The sequence below is a fragment of the Bos taurus genome, chromosome 6, assembly GCF_002263795.3.
Source record: "Bos taurus isolate L1 Dominette 01449 registration number 42190680 breed Hereford chromosome 6, ARS-UCD2.0, whole genome shotgun sequence".
Classification (NCBI taxonomy): Eukaryota; Metazoa; Chordata; class Mammalia; order Artiodactyla; family Bovidae; genus Bos; species Bos taurus.
Window position 1 is genome coordinate 24525308 of NC_037333.1, and position 20008 is coordinate 24545315.

Sequence of the window (20008 nt, forward strand, 5' to 3'; positions counted from 1 at the left end):
TCCCAGAAACCCAGACGGGTAGTGGAAGCAGCTAAAACCCCACTAATTTTTTTTTTTTTTAATTGCAGGAAGGGCAGAAGACCTAAACAGACATTTCTCCGAAGAAGACATACAGATGGCTAATAAAACACATGAACAGTGTGCTCAACAACATTCATTATTAGAGAAGTGCAAATCAAAACTACAATGAAGTACCACCTCACACCGATTTGAATGGTCACCGTCAAAAATATATACAAACAATAAGGCTGGAGAGGGTGTGAAGAAAAGAAAACCCTCTTGCATTGTTGGAGGAAATGTAAATTGATATCGCCACTATGGAGATTCTGTTAAAAAAAAAAAAAAAAACTAGGAATAAAACTACCAACTAAAGGTTTTGTTTAGTTTCTTGGCAAACTCCCCTTCATTCAAGCTGCTGGCTCTCTGGAGCCAGGTCTAATTAGAAGAGTAACAGGCTCACCCTTCTCCCGGAGAAAACGCATTAGTCATAGATGAAACGCTAGGAAGGTGCAGAGAAGACCCCAGGCTGGGGAGCCTCGGATGCGGGAAGGCAAGCTAGAGCTGACCGCGTGCGGGAAAGGAGGGTACAGAAACCTTGGGACGCGACGCGAAGTAGAATGAATTCCGTCAGAGGCCAGCACTAAGTGCATAAATGGTGCCCGTTGAACAGCTAAACATATTCAAGCAAAGTGCTCGGCATGTCAGAGCAGAGACTCGGGTCACTGTCAAAGACAAAGTCAGAAAGCTTCCCGCCTCCCCGGGACAGAACTTCACCAAAGCCATCAGGAGCGTGTGTGTGCACACGCTGGGGAGAGGGGCCGCACCAAAGAATCCAGGTTGGTGGCGGAGGCGAGCGATCACTTTGGGGAGAGTCGTGCACCCAGGATTGCACTCGTGGTGACCCGTAGCCCACCCAAGAAACAACAGGTGTCAATCCTACCGCAAACTTTTCCTCAACTGCCAGCGGCTCGCCTAGGGCTGCTGGAAGTGTGCGGGTGGAGATGCAACCGGACCCCGGGGAGGCGGGGCCCGGGCCCGGGGCGGGGCGGTGCAGGTGGGCGGGCCGGGGCCGGGTGAGGAGGCTGGGCATATAAAGTGCTCGCCACCCCCGCGGCGATGCAGCTTAGTGGAGCCTGAACCGCGGGGCGGGACGAGCAAGGTGCCGGTGGCTGCTTGGGCCCGCAGGTCACTGAGCCCCCGAGGGAGGGGGTTCCTGAAGACCAGGCCGGCCTCGATTTACCCGCTGCTGGACCAGCGAGCACGTCGGCCCCGGCGCACCCCCAGCATGTGAGGCCAGGGGCTGCCTGGGTGGGAGGAATGGGGGCGGGGGTCTCCGCTCCTCTGGGCTCAGGGGTGAGCTCCGCTGGGCGAATCGGTTCCAAGTTTTGCCAACTTTGAGTTAGTTGATTGTGGCTGTTAGTTGGCGTCTTTGCTCCCGGGGTTTTGTGAACCTGAGTTGCAGAGGCCGAGTCCACCCTTTTGGAAAATGAATGCCTCTCCTTGTTCGCTCCGGGGACGCTGGGCATTTTAGGAGCTCCTGCACGTCTTGCTTGCTTTTGCAAATCGGTCCTTCTTGCCTCCTTTTTCTAGCGCCCCGGAAAGGCCGTTCCGCCCCGCGAGGGAAACAGAGCCGTTGACCATGGTTGCAACTGGCAGTTTGAGCAGTAAGAACCCGGCCAGCATTTCAGAGTTGCTGGACCATGGCTTCTACCCGGGGAGCCTGCTAAATGGTGAGTTTCCCAACCGCCTCCCTTTCTTCCCTCCAAAGGCCGCCTTCCCTGGGTGGATTGAGATTGGCGGGCATGCCTGTCGACCCTCTCCTTGAATTTTGGAGATGCGATAAAATCCATCTTAAAGAGATTCTTTAAAACAGCATCTTCTGTCTATGATAGTGAGAATCAAAAGAAGCAAAAAATAAAATCCCAAGGGATACCTGGTCTAGTCTGTGGCTGATAGACTCCTTGGGATTAAAAACTATACAGGTCCCTACCCTACATGGTTGTGAAGTTATGATGAATTTTAAGTATACAGTTATGTGTGTTTTGACAAATGCATTCACCTGTGTAACTAGTACCATCACCTTCTGCCCCCAAAGCCCCACATACCCATTTGCTCTACCCACTCTACCTCTCCCCTGTCTCCAGGGAAACACTGATCTGCTTTTTGTCACTATAGATTACTTTTACCTCTAGGACTACATGCAAATAGATCGTGTAGTATGTACTCTTTGTATCTGGTTTCTTTCCCACAGCCTAATGATTTTGAGATCCATTCCATGCTGTTGATTCTATCAGTATGTGTTCCTTTTGGTTGCTGAGTAGTATTCTATTTGTGGATATACCCATTATTTCATTTTTTAATGCCAAAGGGAAGCTTTAAAACTGCAGTGATGCTGAACATATTGTCTTGTAATTTTAAACAGTTTCTAAATTAACATGTTGTGCTGCCACTAAGGATCTGTGTGGACATAGATCAATTGCTTAAGATCGTTTGGGCCTTCCTCATTTAGAAGGTGAAGTGGTTGATGATCTAATTTTATAAGCCAAAGCTCTAAAATTCTGTCTTCAACATAGATTTAAAAAAAGAGCCTTATAATTTGGAGTGCATTTGTTTTATTTATTTAAAAAAAACACACACACACACTGTGACCTAAGTGTGTAAGGGATATAGTAGCCAACAAAGGTGCAGAAGACTTCAGGCAGGGAGCCCACAGGGCATCTGCCTGTGACCTGCTCAGTTGACTGTGTGTGTGGTATGGCATCCTGCCAAGGGGTAGGATTAATTTGGAAGGTAGGTGACCAAATGCAGAGCTATCTCTTTTCCTTTGAGCAAATCTAATTTTGTTTTCCTAGGACTATTTTGTTTTGCTTGGCTCCAAAAAAAAAAAAACCCACCCAGCCAGTTATAAATATCCTTGCGAACCTCAGAAGTCTTCTCTGTGGGCAATTTTTAATCAAAGAGGTTGAAGCTAAAATAGGGATCTACAGGTCATTCCAGTAAAGACTTTTAAAGAAAACACAAATTTAATTGATGTTTAATATAGCTCATCATCAAGGTCATTTTAAGTTCATCACTAAAGAATAATAGCAAAAAAAGAAAAAACTGTTTTACAAGAATAAATGAGTGAATTCTTAGAAAGTAATAATCCTTAGTCCAAAAATATTATTAACATTTTTAGTCCAAACCTAATGCATAGTCTCTATAAAAGGAAACTTGAAACCCCCCATAAGCAAATCAGGGAGCAAGATAGAAAAGAAAATCACTAGTATTTGAAAATAGCCATGAATAGATTTGGTTACATAGTCTTTAAGATTGTGTGTGTGTATACACATATAAGTTTATTGAAAAATGGTTATAGCCTACCTACCCTATTTATCAAAACCTTTATTTCATAGATGAACTTTCAGTCTCAGGTCAGTTGATTTGCTTTATTACTCAGAAAGTTAACAGCAAAGTGAGATCAAATGACTTCCAAACAAATATTAGAACAAGTAGATCTGATAGATAGAAATAAACAGTGTTGCCAAATCTGGGTGTGTTTTTCCTGCCCCTGGGTTTGTTTGTTTGTTTTAATCTTAAACTTCCATTTTCCACAGATTTTGACTACTGGGATTATGTTGTTCCTGAGCCCAACCTCAATGAGGTGGTATTTGAGGAGACAACTTGCCAGAGTTTGGTTAAAATGCTGGAGAACTGTCTGTCCAAATCTAAGCACACCAAACTTGGCTGCTCCAGAGTCCTTGTTCCTGAAAAACTGACCCAGAGGATTGCTCAAGACGTCCTGAGACTTTCCTCCACGGAGCCCTGTGGTCTGCGGGGCTGTGTTATGCACGTGAACTTGGAAATTGAAAATGTATGTAAAAAGCTGGATAGGATTGTGTGTGATTCTAGCGTGGTGCCCACCTTTGAGCTCACCCTTGTGTTTAAGCAGGAGAACTGCTCATGGACGAGCTTCAGGGATTTTTTCTTTAGTCGAGGTCGCTTCTCCTCTGGCCTCAGGCGAACTCTGATCCTGAGCTCAGGATTCCGACTTGTTAAGAAAAAGCTTTACTCCTTGATTGGCACAACAGTCATTGAAGAGTGCTAAAAGGGAAGCTCTTGAAAGAGTCCTTTTTATGGTTGGGTAATAAAAACTTCACAGCCTCCCAGAGTCATTGTAGTTTGCCTTGCCTGCTCTCCGCAAGGCACACCAAGCTGAAATCATCTTCCTTGGGTTTCATATTCACAGCCACCCCAACTGAAGGGCTTATTTGGGGCTGTTGAGAGATGACCAGCGAGAGAATACATTGTCTGAATTTACCACAGTTTTTATAAAATGGAATGGAATAGAATAAGAAAAGAAGCAATACACTTTAGTTTTTTATTTGACTCCACAAGTGTTCCAGGTAGTCTTGCCAATAGACTGTAGAAACCCACTTTGCCTAGTTTGATTTTCATACGGCTTTTTTTCTATAAGTTTTCAGTGTGATCCTCTCAATCACAGAATCTTATATGAATGCTTTTTAGCCCATCGAAATTTCCAAAAGCCCATACTACCCATTTCCTGCCCCTACTCAAAGTTGAAGAGTTCTTATATAGGAGTATAAAATTAATCAAGTGGGTGAGCTTAATTAGATCCTAACCTCATGCAAAAGTGAATAAGGAATCTTGCATTGGGAACAGAGTCACAAACTTCTGTTTCTTTGCATCCTCTCCACTCTTCTGTTTCAAAGAGGTGGCAAAAACTTGAACTACCATTTCAGTAACCACAGTATTGTTTTAAATAATATGGTACAATACCTGCTCAGTTTTTCTAGTTCATAAGTATTTAATTTTATCTTTAAACTAGAAAAATGGAAAATGCTGATTTTTTTGCATGTAGTTGATTCCTCTTCTATTGAGTGAATGGTGAGTGTATACAAGGATAAGTGAGTTCAGGTTCCTTTCACATTCACTTGATAATCTAGCTTCATTTTACTTTTACATATACTTAATCTCAGATATCACCATCTCACCATATCAGTCTTATCTCATCCTTGGCCTTTCCTGGGAACTGAAGGAAACTTCCTTAACCTGAAAATTCAAAGATAGCTGCACACCATTACTTTCCATTTTTAAGATGGGCATATTTACAAGGTCTCCTTTGGCTATGGATATCTGGTCTATGGGGTTCCCAGGTGGTACTAGTGGTAAAGAACCCACCTGCCAATGCATAAGACATAAAAGACTTGAGTTTGATACCTGGATTGGGAAGATCCCCTGGATCATCCCACTGGCATGGCAAACCACTCCAGTATTCTTGCCTGGAGAATCCCATGGACAGAAGAGCCTGGCAGCCTACAGTCCATGGGGTCACACAGAATTGGACATTACCAAAGCGACTTAGTGCACACACACATCTAGTTTATAGTACAGACTAGAGAATGAAAATTGTGATCTAGATAACCAGTGCATGCACACCCAGCTTTCTTCATCCTTGGACACCTGTCCCCAGGGAACAATAAAGGCCTTTAATTTTTTCTCTTATTCCAACTAGCTAGATCTTTATCTTTTAATGCTAAGGAGAAAGCATAGCGTCCACGTTATAATGTTCGTTCAGGAAGACCTTCACATCCTTGCTGTTGGTCATGGATAAGGAGCTTATTTAGGTCTCCTGCCCAAGCTATTGGCAGGAGTTTACATACCTGAGGCCGGCATTGTAGGGACCATGGCTTCAACGTAGTGTAATTCAAAAGCAGGTGTGATCCTGTTTCTAATCCCATAAATGATCTAAAATTTCACTATTCAAATCAGCAAGTGTTCCAACAAACGGAACTCTTCAAGTGCTTGGAAAGATAGCGCAAAGCCAATCTTACCGACTGGGCCAAGATCAGTTGAGTTGGTACTGCATGTCTGTTATTGCCTAGGGCTCTGAAGGTCATTGTGATTCTGTGGGTGAGGAATCTGGCCTGCATGTAGAATTGTTGTCCTTTTCCCACTAACAGTTGTCTTTGACTCTCTTGTCTTTTATACTCACAAAATAGTGATGGCTTTATAGAGACCCTTAAATTAATATTCCTGTTAAAGGAAATTAAGTTTGTCAATTTTGACAATAAAGCAGCATATATTTTTAATTTTCTTGTCCACTTTGTCTTTTCTGAGTTATGCAATGATCACCTTAAAATATATTTGACAGTATTTGAGGGAAGCTTTTAGAACAAGTATTTATCTCCATTTTGACAAAGGCTATTTGTACTCTTTATTATAACATTCTAGTTGTAAATTGCATGTGCTTATGTGTCAGACTTTATTCTTTTGGGCTCCAAAATCACTGCAGATGGTGATTGCAGCCATGAAATTAAAAGACACTTACTCCTTGGAAGGAAAGTTATGACCAACCTAGATAGCATATTGAAAAGCAGAGATATTACTTTGCCAACAAAGGTCCATCTAGTCAAGGCCATGGTTTTTCCAGTAGTCATGTATAGATGTGAGAGTTGGACTTTGAAAAAAGCTGAGCACCGAAGAATTGATGCTTTTGAACTGTGGTGTTGGAGAAGACTCTTGAGAGTCCCTTGGACTGCAAGGAGATCCAACCAGTCCATTCTAAAGGAGATCAGCCCTGGGTGTTCATTGGAAGGACTGATGCTAAAGCTGAAACTCCAATACTTTGGCCACCTCATGCGAAGAGTTGACTCATTGGAAGAGACTCTGATGCTGGGAGGGATTGGAGGCAGGCGGAGAAGGGGATGACAGAGGATGAGATGGCTGGATGGCATCACCGACTCGATGGACATGGGTTTGAGTAAACTCCGGGAGTTGGTGATGGACAGGGAGGGGAGGCCTGGCATGCTGCAGTCCATGGGGTCGCAAAGAGTTGGACACGACTGAGCGACTGAACTGAACTGACTAATGTATCAAAGAGTCATTCACTTCATAGTTCTTCAAATACAATAATACTTTTCACTGGAAGACATTAATAATTTAAGCTCCTTTGGCTACTGTCTTAAAAAAAAAACTCACTGTGTATAGGCTTTTTGTATAGTTTTCCTAATAGCCGGATACAAATACATCAGATGGTAAGACCAGTGTATATTTTAATTTTTACCAGAATATCCTATTAGAGCAACATATCTCTAATTCCACAATTATTCATCAATTTGAATTTTTAATCTTGTCCACCTATTTTTTGTCTCCTCAAATATATGTCATTAGTTCGGATTTCTGACACTATATAACCCGAATTTAATAAGACTTGCTACATCTAGGCTGCCTAACTGAGGTGCTTTACATAAACCATCTCATTTACTCCTCATATCAGCCCTATGGAATGAGATCATTATCATGTCCATCTTATGGCTAAATGAGTAGACACAGAGAGGTTAAGTAACTTGCCCAACACACCAAGTTATGCAAGAGAGCCAAGGTATAAAACCAAGCTGCTTTGCAGGGACTTCTCTGGTGGTCCAGTGGTTGGTCAGGGAGCTGGATTCCGTGTGTCACAGCTAAGAGTTCGAAAGTCCCAACTGAAAGATCCCCACAGGCTGTAACCAGAGAGGATTCTGTGTGCCACAATTAAGATGAATTGCAGACAAAAAAAAAAAAAGCTGGTTTCAGAAGCTGTGCTCACAATGCTGCCTCCAACTGCTCTAGGCAGCATAGACATCTTATCTGTATCAGTGAAGGACTATAAAAACATCAGAAACATTTGCCCTTAAGTTCAAAGAATTCTCAATGTGATTTCTTTTCAGGTAGAAAAGAATGAGGAAACTCCTGACAGTATTCACCATTCATTGGAACAGAGCTGTGCCTAGAATAAAAATCCTAAATATTTGAAAAGACATGCGTTTCAATCCTGGCACCGTTACACGTGTTTTTTGCAGTTGACCTGGTTACTTTCTCACGTACCTTCATGCACTTGAGTCTCAATTGTCTGTATCGGTTTAAACAAGTGATAATAAAACCAAACGTCCAAGGCTCACTAGGAGCAGATGAGGAGGGAGAGATACACGAAAATGCACTGGGAGGAGGATCACGGGATGTTTAAAATCCCAGACTCCTGCCTAGACTCTGCCATTGATTATGGACTCACAGTGCTCTACGGTCCTCCACACCTGGCACAAACTCGAGATAAGAGAGACTGTGAAGGGTCTTGTGAGAAAATTGGGGCCAGGTGTGGAAGTCATGTATATAACGTATGTCTACATCCCCTATAGAACTCAGTCATATGGACTCATTCAGTTGCAAGAGGGGCTGGGAAATGTGGTAGCACAGTATGCCCAGAAGGAAATAGGCTTTAACTGAAAACAGAATTTCTGCTACACAGAAAGTGATGAGTTAGTCTGTAAAACAATAGCCCAGACACAGACCTACACATATGTATTTGCAAAGCTGATTTATAACAGAGTTGGCACTTTAGATCAATGAGCAAATAAATGATGGTGTATTCCAATAAAGGGAACTATAATAATTATCTATGTTAAAAAAATGAAATTGAATACACACATGGCAAGCATGAAAATCAATTCCAGGTTGATTAAATAATTAAATGTGAAAGGGAAGCTTTAAGATGACAATATATTTTTATGATTTTTGAAATAGAAAAGGATTTCTTAAAGATTCAAAGAAATCCTTCAAACTTTTTGTCTGTCACATAACACTGCTGCTAAGTCGCTTCAGTCGTGTCCGACTCTGTGCGACCCCATAGACGGCAGCCCACCAGGCTCCCCTGTCCCTGGGATTCTCCAGGCAAGAACACTGGAGTGGGTTGCCATTTCCTTCTCCAGTCATGAAAGTGGAAAGTGAAAGTGAAGTCACTCAGTCGTGTCCAACTCTTAGCAACCCCATGGACTGCAGCCTTCCAGGCTCCTCCATCCATGGGATTTTCCAGGCAACAGTACTGGAGTGGGGTGCCATTGCCTTCTCCATCACATAAAACTAAAAAAGAATAAAAATATAAGTCATGAATTGAAAGTATCTTGATACTATACATATAACTGAAAAGAGGTAGTAGCCAGAATGTTAAGAATTATTTCAAAGAAATAATTCTTTGAAAAACTAGAAAATTCTAGAAAAACACAAACTACTCAAAAAAAAAAAGTATCTGCAAAAGCTTGAATGGCACTCTATAGAAAAGGAAACCTATACTGTAGTAAACATATGAAAAGATGCATAACCTAATTAGTAAATAGGGAAATCCAACTTAAAAGCACAATGAGAAAAAAAGCACAAGACACCAATGTATACACATCCATATTGATTCAAAAAAAGATTTGTTAAACTCTGAAAATTCCAAATCTTGATGAAGATACAAGGGAAAAAACCTATTTCAACATGCCAATATGTGTATCTATGCAGCCTGGCACTATTTGGTAAAGCTGAAGATAAACATACTTTATGAGTTAGCAATTCTATTTTTAGTTATCAAATCTAGATCAATGTTCTTCAAACTTTTTTTGCTTGTGATACATCTAAGAGAATTTTGGAAAAGTACACCCTCTGCTATATTTTTCTAATTGCCATCCAAAATTTTTATCCTAAGTTTAAAAAGTTGCAAATAATACATGTTTGTTATGTGGTGAATATGATCTTTTTAAATGAAAGATTACATCACCTTGTTGAATGTTTCCAATGGAATGTAAATAGCATGGTGATTTAAAACTCACCAACAACAATTTAGAAAACACTAAATTACTTACTTATTTCAACAATAAAATTTTTCAGAATTACTTTTTCTTTTTTCCTGTATCTTCTTAAAGTCTACTTTTTAAACTGAATTTTACCTTCATATATTTTAGACTTGGAAGTCTTTTATTAACATTCCTTCTTAAAATATAATCAAGATTATAATTTTAAATTATAATTTCTAAAATTTCCTGTGACAATAAGTCTTTAAATGTTACTTATATGATTGAGTTAACCTTACATAGTAATAGTACACAATAAAAAACAACATTGAATATGTTTGAATTATCTACATACTATTAAGCAAAAAATAATACTATCTCAGTGAAATGATTTTTTTTCACCCTGAATTTGGAATTTTTATTCAATTTTGTGTTTCACCTTTTATTATGAACATCTTTCTTCTTACAATAATGATCATTGTATAAAGATCACTTTTGATGACTAAGTAATAGTCTATCTAATTTGAGTTACCATAATTAGCCTAATAGTTTACAATTTTGGATTTGTAAATTTTTCCTTTTCTTACATTTTTTTATTTAAGTATAATTGATGTACCATATTATATATTACAGATGTACAATATAATCACAATTTGTAAAGTTTATATTTCATTTATAGTTATTTTAAAATATTGGCTATATTCCCAGTGCTCTACAACATACCTTTGTGGCTTATTTTATACATATTAGTTTATACTTTTTAATCTCCTACCCCTATGTTGCCCCTCCTCTTTATCTGTCTCCACTGGGAACTACTAAGTAGTTTGTTCTCTATATTTGTGAGTCTGCTTCTTTTTTGTTATATTGACTAGTTTGTTATATTTTTTAGATTCCACATATAAGTGATATCATATAGTACTTGCTTTTCTCTAACTTACTTCACTTATCATAACGTCCTCCAAGTCCATCCATGTTGTTGCAAATGACTAAATTTCATTCTTTTTTATGGATGAGTAGTATTCCATTGTGTGTTTCTATCTATCTAACTATCTATACCACATCTTAAATATCCATTCATCTGAGGATGGACATCTGTAGGTTGTTTCCATGTGCACGCATGAATGCCAAGTCACTTCATTCCTATCCAACTCTTTGTGACCCCGTGGACTGCAGCCTGGTAGGCTCCTCTGTCAGTGGGGTGTCTCCAGGCAAGAATACTGAAGTGGGTTGCCATGCTCTCCTCCAGGGGATCTTCCTTACCCAGGGATAGAACCCACATCTCTTACATCTCCTGCATTGACAGGTGGATTCTTTACCACTGGCACCACCTGAGAAACCCTGCTTCCATATCTGGGCAATTATAGATAATTCCATTAGGAACACTGGGATGCATGTATCTTTTTGAATCACTTTTATTGTTTTATTTAGATGTATACCCAGGAGTGGGGTAAAGAATCTGCTTGCAATGAAGGAGACCCTGATTTGATCCCTGGGTCAGAAAGATCCCTTGGAGAAGGGAGAGGCTACCCACTCTAATATTCTTGCCTGGAGAATCCCATGGACAGAGAGGCCCTGCCAGCTACAGTCCATGGGGTTGTAAAGAGTTGGACATGACTGAGTGACTAACACTTTCACTTTCATACCCAGGAGTGGAACTACCAGCTCATATGGTAGCTTTATTTTTCGTTTTTTGAGAAATTTCCATACTGTTTCCCTCAGTGGCTACACCAATTTACATTCCCACCAACAATGTACAAAGTGGGAACACTTGTCACCTCACCAAGAATAGTTACTTGTGCTCTTTTTGACAATAGCCATTCTGATAGCTGTGAAGTGGCATCTCATTGTGGTTTTGATTTGCAAGTGAAATGATCCTTTTAAATTAGTGAATTAATTTATTGATATTGTTTTTGCTAGAATTAGAGAATCAAGCACCATTTCCTATGTTTTGTCTTTACAGATGTAAGCTATGAGAAAATGTATTAGTACCAATAAGTAGATGGGACTACAAAAAATTTGCCAATTACAATACATAATTGTAATCAATATTTGAGCTACTTTCAAGATATATGCCAAAGTCATATGAATATATATTTCCAAAAAATATTTCAGATGATTTAGACAGAGACAGTTCAATAAGATTTTATTTCCTAATTGTTGAGATCAAAATTAAGAAACCATTCCTAAGTGATCAATGCAAAGAAATAGAAGAAAACAATAGGATGGGAAAGACTAGATGTCTTCAAGAAAATTAAAGAGTCCATGGGGTCACAGAATCAGACACGACTGAGTGACTGAATTAACTGAAATCAAAGGACTAAAGACCACCAGATTTGCAGAATTTCTTAGCTAGAAGTAATAGTTACCATAACAAATACCACAGGCTTGGTGGCCTGAGCAACAGAAACCTGCTTCCTCACATGTCTGGAGGCTTGAGGTGTGAGACCAAGGTGCTGGCTGTGTTGCTTTTTTCTTGAAGCTTCTCTCCTTGGCTTATGGATGGCAGCATTCTCCTTTTTTCTTCACATCATTTCTCTCTGTACTGTTTGTGTAATCTCCTCTTCTCATAAGGACAACAGTCATATTGGATTAGGACTCACCCTAAAGACCTTGTTTTACCTTGATTATCTCTTTATAAACTCTGTCTCCAAATATAGTCGCAGTACTAAGGTACAAGGCATTAGGACTTCAACATATGGATTTGGGGGGTACACAATTTCACTCATGATGCCAGACATTCAAATAATTAGCTTTCTCAGTACTATCCTAGAGCAATGGTTCCAACTATCCTAGAGCAATGTTTGGTACCTGAGAGGTTATTATGCCCCTGAATAAGGCATTAAAGTAAGATGCGCCAATAGTGAGCAGCATGTCTTTTGTGAATCGAGGTAAGAGGCTTGTTACAGGGGAAGTGAGCAAGTCAGACCTGCATCTCAGGCAAGTTCTCAGGGAGATTAATTTTAGGAAGGAGCATACATAGAAGCAAAGGCTTTGGAAATTGGTCACCTTAAAACTGTGTTTCACACACCTCAGGGAAAACATTTTATTTATCCCTGTACTCATTTCCCGGTTGTAAGATTACCGTTTTTAACTCTCTCACCCATGTGCCAAGAGACTGGCAGTTTATCATCACACTGTTAGAAGAATAATGTGGAAACAACACAAACGTCCATCAGCTATAGAATGGATACATGAATGGTGCTGTACTCATAAACTGCAGGCTATAATAGTGAAAACAAATAGAATTTAAGTTATAAAGGATCCGGATGAATCTTTAGGATATAATACCAAATGGAGCTGATTATACAGAGTGAAGTAAGCCAGAAAAAAAAAAAAAAACACCAATACAGTATACTAATGCATATATATGGAATTTAGAAAGATGGTAACGATAACCCTGTATGTGAGACAGCAAAAGAGACACAGATGTATAGAACAGTCTTTTGGACTCTGTGGGAGAGGCAGGGGGAGGAGAATTTGGGAGAATGGCATTGAAACATGTATAATATCATATAAGAAACTAATCGCCAGTCCAGGTTTGATCAGGATACAGGAAGCTTGGGGCTGGTGCACTGGGATGACCCAGAGGGATGGTATGGGGAGGGAGGTGGGAGGGGGGTTCAGGATTGGGAACACATGTACATCTGTGGTGGATTCATGTTGATGTATGGCAAAACCAATACAAAATTGTAAAGTAATTAGCCTCTAATTAAAATAAATAAATTTAAATTAAAAAATAAAAAATAAAAAAAATACCAAATGCAATAAGAAATCAGAAAAACTTTTAATTTTAATTAGGTCCCATTTGTTTATTTTTGCTTTTATTTCCAATATTCTGGGAGGTGGGTCACAGAGGATCCTGCTGTGATTTATGTCGGAGAGTGTTTTGCCTATGTTCTCCTCTAGGAGTTTTATAGCTTCTGGTCTTACATTTAGATCTTTAATCCATTTTGAGTTTGTTTTTTGTGTATGGTGTTAGAAAGTGTTCTAGTTTCATTCTTTTACAAGTGGTTGACCAGTTTTCCCAGCACCACTTGTTAAAGAGATTGTCTTTTCTCCATTGTATATTCTTGCCTCCTTTGTCAAAGATAAGGTGTCCATAGGTGAGTGGATTTATCTCTGGGCTTTCTATTTTGTTCCATTGATCTATATTTCTGTCTTTGTGCCAGTACCATACTGTCTTGATGACTGTGGCTTTGTAAGCAAGGTGAAAAGACAGCCTCCAGAATGGGACAAAATAATAGCAAATGAAGCAACTGACAAACAACTAATCTCAAAAATATACCAGCAACTCATGCAGCTCAATTCCAGAAAAATAAATGACCCAATCAAAAAATGGGCCAAAGAACTAAACAGACATTTATCCAAAGAAGACATACAGATGGCTAACAAACACATGAAAAGATGCTCAACATTACTCATTATCAGAGAAATGCAAATCAAAACCACAATGAGGTACCATTTCACGCTAGTCAGAAGGGCTGCTACCCAAAAGTCTACAAGCAATAAATGCTGGAGAAGGTGTGGAGAAAAGGGAACCCTCTTACACTGTTGGTGGGAGTGAAAACCAGTACAGTCACTGTGGAGAACAGTGTGGAGATTCTGTAAAAAACAGGAAATAGAACTGCCTTATGACCCAGCAATCCCACTGCTGGGCATACACACCAAGGAAACCAGAACTGAAAGAGACACGTGTATCCCAATGTTCATCACAGCACTGTTTATAATAGCCAGGACATGGAAGCAACCTAGATGTCCATCAGCAGATGAATGGATAAGAAAGCAGTGGTACATATACACAATGGAGTATTACTCAGCCATTAAAAAGAATACATTTGAATCAGTTCTTATGAGGTGGATGAAACTGGAGCCTATTATACAGAGTGAAGTAAGCCAGAAAGAAAAACACCAATACGATATACTAACACATATATATGAAATTTAGAAAGATGGTAACGATAACCCTGTATGTGAGACAGCAAAAGAGACACAGATGTATAGAACAGTCTTTTGGACTCTGTGGGAGAGGGAGAGGGTGGGATGATTTGGGAGGATGGCATTGAAACATGTATAATATCATATATGAAACGAATCGCCAGTCCAGGTTCAATGCAGGATACAGGATGCTTGGGGCTGGTGCACTGGGATAACCCAGAGGGATGGTACGGGGAGGGAGGAGAGAGGAGGGTTCAGGATGGGGAACACGTGTATACCCGTGGCAGATTCATGTTGATGTATGGCAAAACCAATACAATATTTTAAAGTAATTAGCCTCCAATTAAAATAAATTTTTAAAAATCAGAAAAGAATAAATAGGCTATTTTTGCTTACTTAATGATGTAAAAACATAGAAAACTAAAATGTTTAGAGATACCAATACATGTGGATTATCTATTTTAAAAACCCAGGGTTTCATAAGCATAAATTTCAGGAGAGTAGATATATCTGAAGGAATAAGACTATAAGTGGAAATAATGAGGGGCTCACAGAAAACATCAACAGTGCTAGTAGAGATAGTACAAAAGATATATAATGTATATAAAGCATAAGGAGTCAGGATTCACAATATATGCACGCCTACCTCCAACTTTTATAGAAAGATCTCGACTATCACCTTTAATTTTTTCTGTGAGCTCCTCATTATTTCCACTTACTTTCTTGTCACTCCAGATGTATCCACTCTCCTGAAATTTGTGCTCATGAATCCCTGGGTTTCTTAAATAAATAAACCACATATATTGGTATCTCTAAACATCTTAGGCATGCATATATTGTTGAATCCTGACTCTTTATGCTTTACATGTATTTTATACATCTCTTTCTGTACTTAATAATAAATAAAACTTTTAAAAATTTTAAAAGGCTGTAGGCAATTTAAAATTTAAGCAAAATTCAAACTATATATCTACTTTAGAATTTTCTATACTTCCAACAAGTATACTTTCACTGAACCAGCTCTAAGAGATATGAAAATTTGAGAATTTATTTGGACCACTAATTTTTCCTAGTATAAATACTTTGAGCAAACTGCAACAATTATTATAGGCAGCATTCAATTATTCTCTCCATAAGGGGCAACCATGGAATAAATAATGAAAACACTATAAAATGCAAAAGTCATTACTATTTGACCATGGATTACATATTATTAGTCTTGTGATACATTTACTTTTGCAGAGAATAAAATAAAATGATGTTTATTGCCTGAACACACAATATGTGAAAAAATATGATGGAGCATGCTGAAGAACGCAGACTATTTGGAAGAGGCTGCTGAGGAACTTGACCATCTAGATAACTAAATTCTGAACTTATTTCTAGAACTGATATTTAGGTCAAGTTATTTACATAATAATATTAGTTAATGATTTTCAAATATATATTTTAAAAAACTTAATAAATCCATTCAAAGCATGCTGAAGAAAATGGAAAGGCAGACAGATCAAATCTCAAATCAAAACCATATTATAGCTTGTTTGACTTTGCTGGGAGAAAAAGGAGAGATGTTTTATAAACTTGTTTCAAGGCTAAAATCCAGACTAAAACCATGTGGAGGGTGTATAAAACACAACTTTGCAATGTTTTGTCAGCAATAGAATAAAGATAATCAGTCAACTCTTACTGTGTTTCAGAGAATTCTCTAGCTAACTACCACATAAATCAAATAGAACTTGCTATAATAGGCACTGTGGAGTAGGAAAGAAGTAGTAGCAGCAGCAATGCAGACAAGTTGTAACATGAAAGGAAGAGCTCTAAAGGGTCTAAAATGAACCCTACTTTAGAGGTAATGTTCAGAGGTAATAGTTTCATGGATACTTGTGAAGACACAAGACTCCTGGGATAGAGACAAAGGATTTTCTCGTATTAGCCTGTGACAATTTCATGGTTGTTTGTGGAAGACTTCAGGGAAAGAGACTTCTCATGCAGCATGAGAATCAGCATATTTGCATCAGTGCTCTCATCCCTGCCAAGGCCCACCATATCAGTGGTGTTGAAACCAAAGGATGCCTATTCATGGTGTTACAGGAGTGCAATCCTGAGCTTAGGGAACCCAAATCTTTTGTAATGGATATGCCTGCCCTTTGCTCCAGAAGAATATACTACCTATTTCCCACTGTTGATCACTATACAAACATCCTTGAAAAGATAGTTCAGACCAGAGGGCAATCACTACCTCACTTATAAGACATGGAGAGACATAAACAACCCACAGAGAATTGCTCCCAACAGCCAGTGTTAATACTTGCCATTTGTTGCTAAAAATCAAGCACAACAGGACTTCCCTGGTTGTCCAGTGGATAAGAATCTACCTGCCAATGAAGGAGATATGAATTCGACCCCAGTCCAGTAAGATTCCACCTAAAGCCTGTGTACCACAACTACTGACCACGAGTCACAGTAAGAGAAGCCACCACAGTGAGAAGCCCGCGCACCCACAACTAGAGAGGGCAGCAACAAAGTCCCAGGGCAGCCAAAAGTAAATAAATAAAAATAATTTAAAATCCCTGAAAACATCATCTTAAAAAGAAGAAGAAGAAGAAAAGTCCAGCACAATAAACAAATGACTTTTCTTCCCTGATTATAACATATGTACCCAATAACATAGTAAGTACAAATTCATGAAATTAGAAAGTTGTACACATAGTGAATAATGTTAATATACTTCTGTTAACAACTGAGTGAAGAAGGAAATGGCAACCCACTCCAGTACTCTTGCCTGGAATACTCCATGGATGGAGGAGCCTGGTAGGCTACAGTCCATGGGGTCGCAAAGAGTCAGACACGACTGAACGACATCACTTTCTTTCTTTCTATAGTTCCTTTTGGAGAAGGAAATGGCAACCCACTCCAGTGTTCTTGCCTGGAGAATCCCATGGATGGAGGGTTCTGGTGGGCTGCAGCCTATGGGGTTGCAAAGAGTCGGACACGACTAAGCAACTAATACACACACACACACACACACACACACACACACACACAACAATTGAGATCAATCCCAAAGAGAATTAAAGAAGTGAAAGATGGAATGACATCATACATACTATATTTAGTAACCATGCATAGAACTATAAATCCTCAACTTATAAATACAGATTACTTCCATGTCCACAGGAAATATATCCTCAAATTTACCACACTAGCAAACATTAAATTAACAAAGACTATTGTGTAAAATAAATAATAAAAGCTTGAAAACAACCATAACACTTCCATACATTTGTAAATTTAAATACAAATACAAACACTTAGGTCAAGATAATTTTATAAACTTAGAATTTAATGATAATGAAATTGTTATGTAGCAAAACACCTAGGATGCAGTTAAAACATAAAAAAGAAATGTATAGACATAAAAAGAAATGTATAGCCTTAAATATTTATATAAGAAAAGAAAACAATAAAAAATGTTTTTGGAAATGAATGAGATCTAAGAAAATTATACAGGAGCATCTCAAATGAATTATTGATCAAAAACCTAAAGATAAATAAATAGGTTTGAAAACTGTTAAAACCTAGTATACAGGTTTTTTTTTAATAATTCTCTATATTTTTCATTGTGCTTTAATACTTTATGTATTTTTAAAAGGATCAATATTTGTGAGAGAATTTATTCAAGGGAGAGCATTGCACATAGAATGAGGCAGCAGCAGGAGTTTTGAATCATTCTGAGCAACTTTAAGGCAGACTTGCATATTCAGTAACTACTTATAAAACAGATTAGTAACTATTTATAAAAACTCTATTATAGATTAACTATTTATAAAATAGTTTTATAAATAACTATTTATAAAATAGATTATAAATTAGATTAGAATGAATTAGAAAAAAATAGAGGCCCAGAATGCAGAGGCCTTTCGGATGTCACTCTAAGAAAGGCAGTTTCTACACAGTTGAGCTATTTCATGTTTATAAGCAGTGAGGTACTATTATAATGTAGGACTTGGGGGAAATCAATCCGAAAACACTGTATATAATAAAGAGTTTAGGAGTGATAAAAAGGCAGGAGGCAGGAGATCAGTGAAGAACTGAAATAGCCAAGGTGGGAGGCAAGAAGAGTCTAAACTAGACAAGAAACAACTGATGTATATTAAATATAATGATGACAGTGATGTTAATTAGCTCAAGAGTCATTGCAAAGAGAAATGATAAGGTTTTGGTGGCTGGGTATAAGGAAGAGAACTGTGGTGCTGGAGAAGACTCTTGAGAGTGCCTTGGACAGCAAGGAGATCAAGCTAGTCAATCCCAAAGGAAATCAACCCTGAATATTCATTGGAAGGACTGATGCTAAAGCTGAAGTTCCAATAATTTGGCCACCTGATGCAAACAGCCAACTCATTGTAAAAGATTCTGATGCTGGGAAAGATTGAGGGCACAAAGAGAAGGGGATGATAGAGGATGAGATGGTTGGTTGGCATCACTGACTCAATAATGAACATGAGTTTGAGCAAACTCCAGGAGATAGTGAAGAACAAGAAAGCCTGGCATTTTGCAGTCCATGGGGTCTCAAGGAGTCAAATACAACTGAGTGACTGAACGACAATTATAAGGAAGAGAAAAAGGAGGGCATTGGTAAACTTCCAATATTCTGGATTTTATGCTGCTTGTTTAATGCACAAGTTCGTCCAGATAGAGTTATGAGAGAAATTACAGAAGCCTCCATGAGATAAGATAACTGCACACCTTACATCTGGCATGATTTCTGCTTTAATAACTACTTTAGGTGGAGTTCCCCGGAATAGACTCTGAGATGGAGATTCGCAAGCAGAAGGCTTATGCCCTGTGATCAACAACCTAGTGGAGAGAAGGAAGCAAAACAGACTAAGCAAAGGAGATACTTGAACTGTTGACATGGTTTCAGAAAAAGGCCTCCCCTGATCTCCCAGAGTTAGATGCCCTTCCGAGTTATTTCCCTTGGGGAATCAGGGTCTGCCTTTATCCTCACCCTCACTGACCAGGCTTTAGAAACAAGCTGCCGAGGACAGGTGTACGTGTGATTTGGGGCCAGGCAGCGCTCATCAGTTGAGGCAATTCCTGAGGTTCGACATTCCCAACAGTTGGGGAGATGCCGGCCTCAGATGTTAAGAGGGTATCTGGGGTCACATTGCAGCATCTACCTCAGTCTATCACTCATGCCACTCAGATTCATTTGTGTGACTATAATAAATTCTGCATCCAGCTCTCGCATGATTCCATTTGGCCTCTTTTCCTACGGAAACTGACAAAGGTGAGTGGGATAAGCAACAGCACTGCCACTGCAGGTGGTCTCAAAGCCACAGCGGAGCATCATTCCCTTGTCTGCCACCATTCTAGACTCTCCGCTTCCTCTTCATCACCTCTGCTGGTCAGCTGACTTGCTAAAGGGGTGACCCAGACCCCCATGGTTAAGAGAGTAGTTCTCACCCTGTATATCAAGTCGCCAATAT

General features: G+C 39.1%; 1 protein-coding gene across 1 annotated transcript; it reads left to right on the top strand.

The window, feature by feature from the left end:
• The first annotated feature begins 1133 nt into the window (after positions 1-1133).
• On the top strand, positions 1134-6092 carry DDIT4L (DNA damage inducible transcript 4 like). The gene is made up of 3 exons (NM_001081519.1): positions 1134-1287; positions 1591-1730; positions 3597-6092. Exons 2-3 carry the CDS (start codon positions 1640-1642, stop codon positions 4085-4087), a joined length of 582 nt encoding a protein of 193 aa, NP_001074988.1. The 5' UTR covers positions 1134-1287; positions 1591-1639; the 3' UTR covers positions 4088-6092.
• Positions 6093-20008: the final 13916 nt, after the last annotated feature.

Bases quoted from the DNA above. Each gene is read 5' to 3' on its own strand.
- DDIT4L (NM_001081519.1), top strand. From the start codon at position 1,640: ATGGTTGCAACTGGCAGTTTGAGCAGTAAGAACCCGGCCAGCATTTCA. The intron at 1,731-3,596 runs GTGAGTTTCCCA...CATTTTCCACAG, and splicing joins CCCGGGGAGCCTGCTAAATG to ATTTTGACTACTGGGATTAT.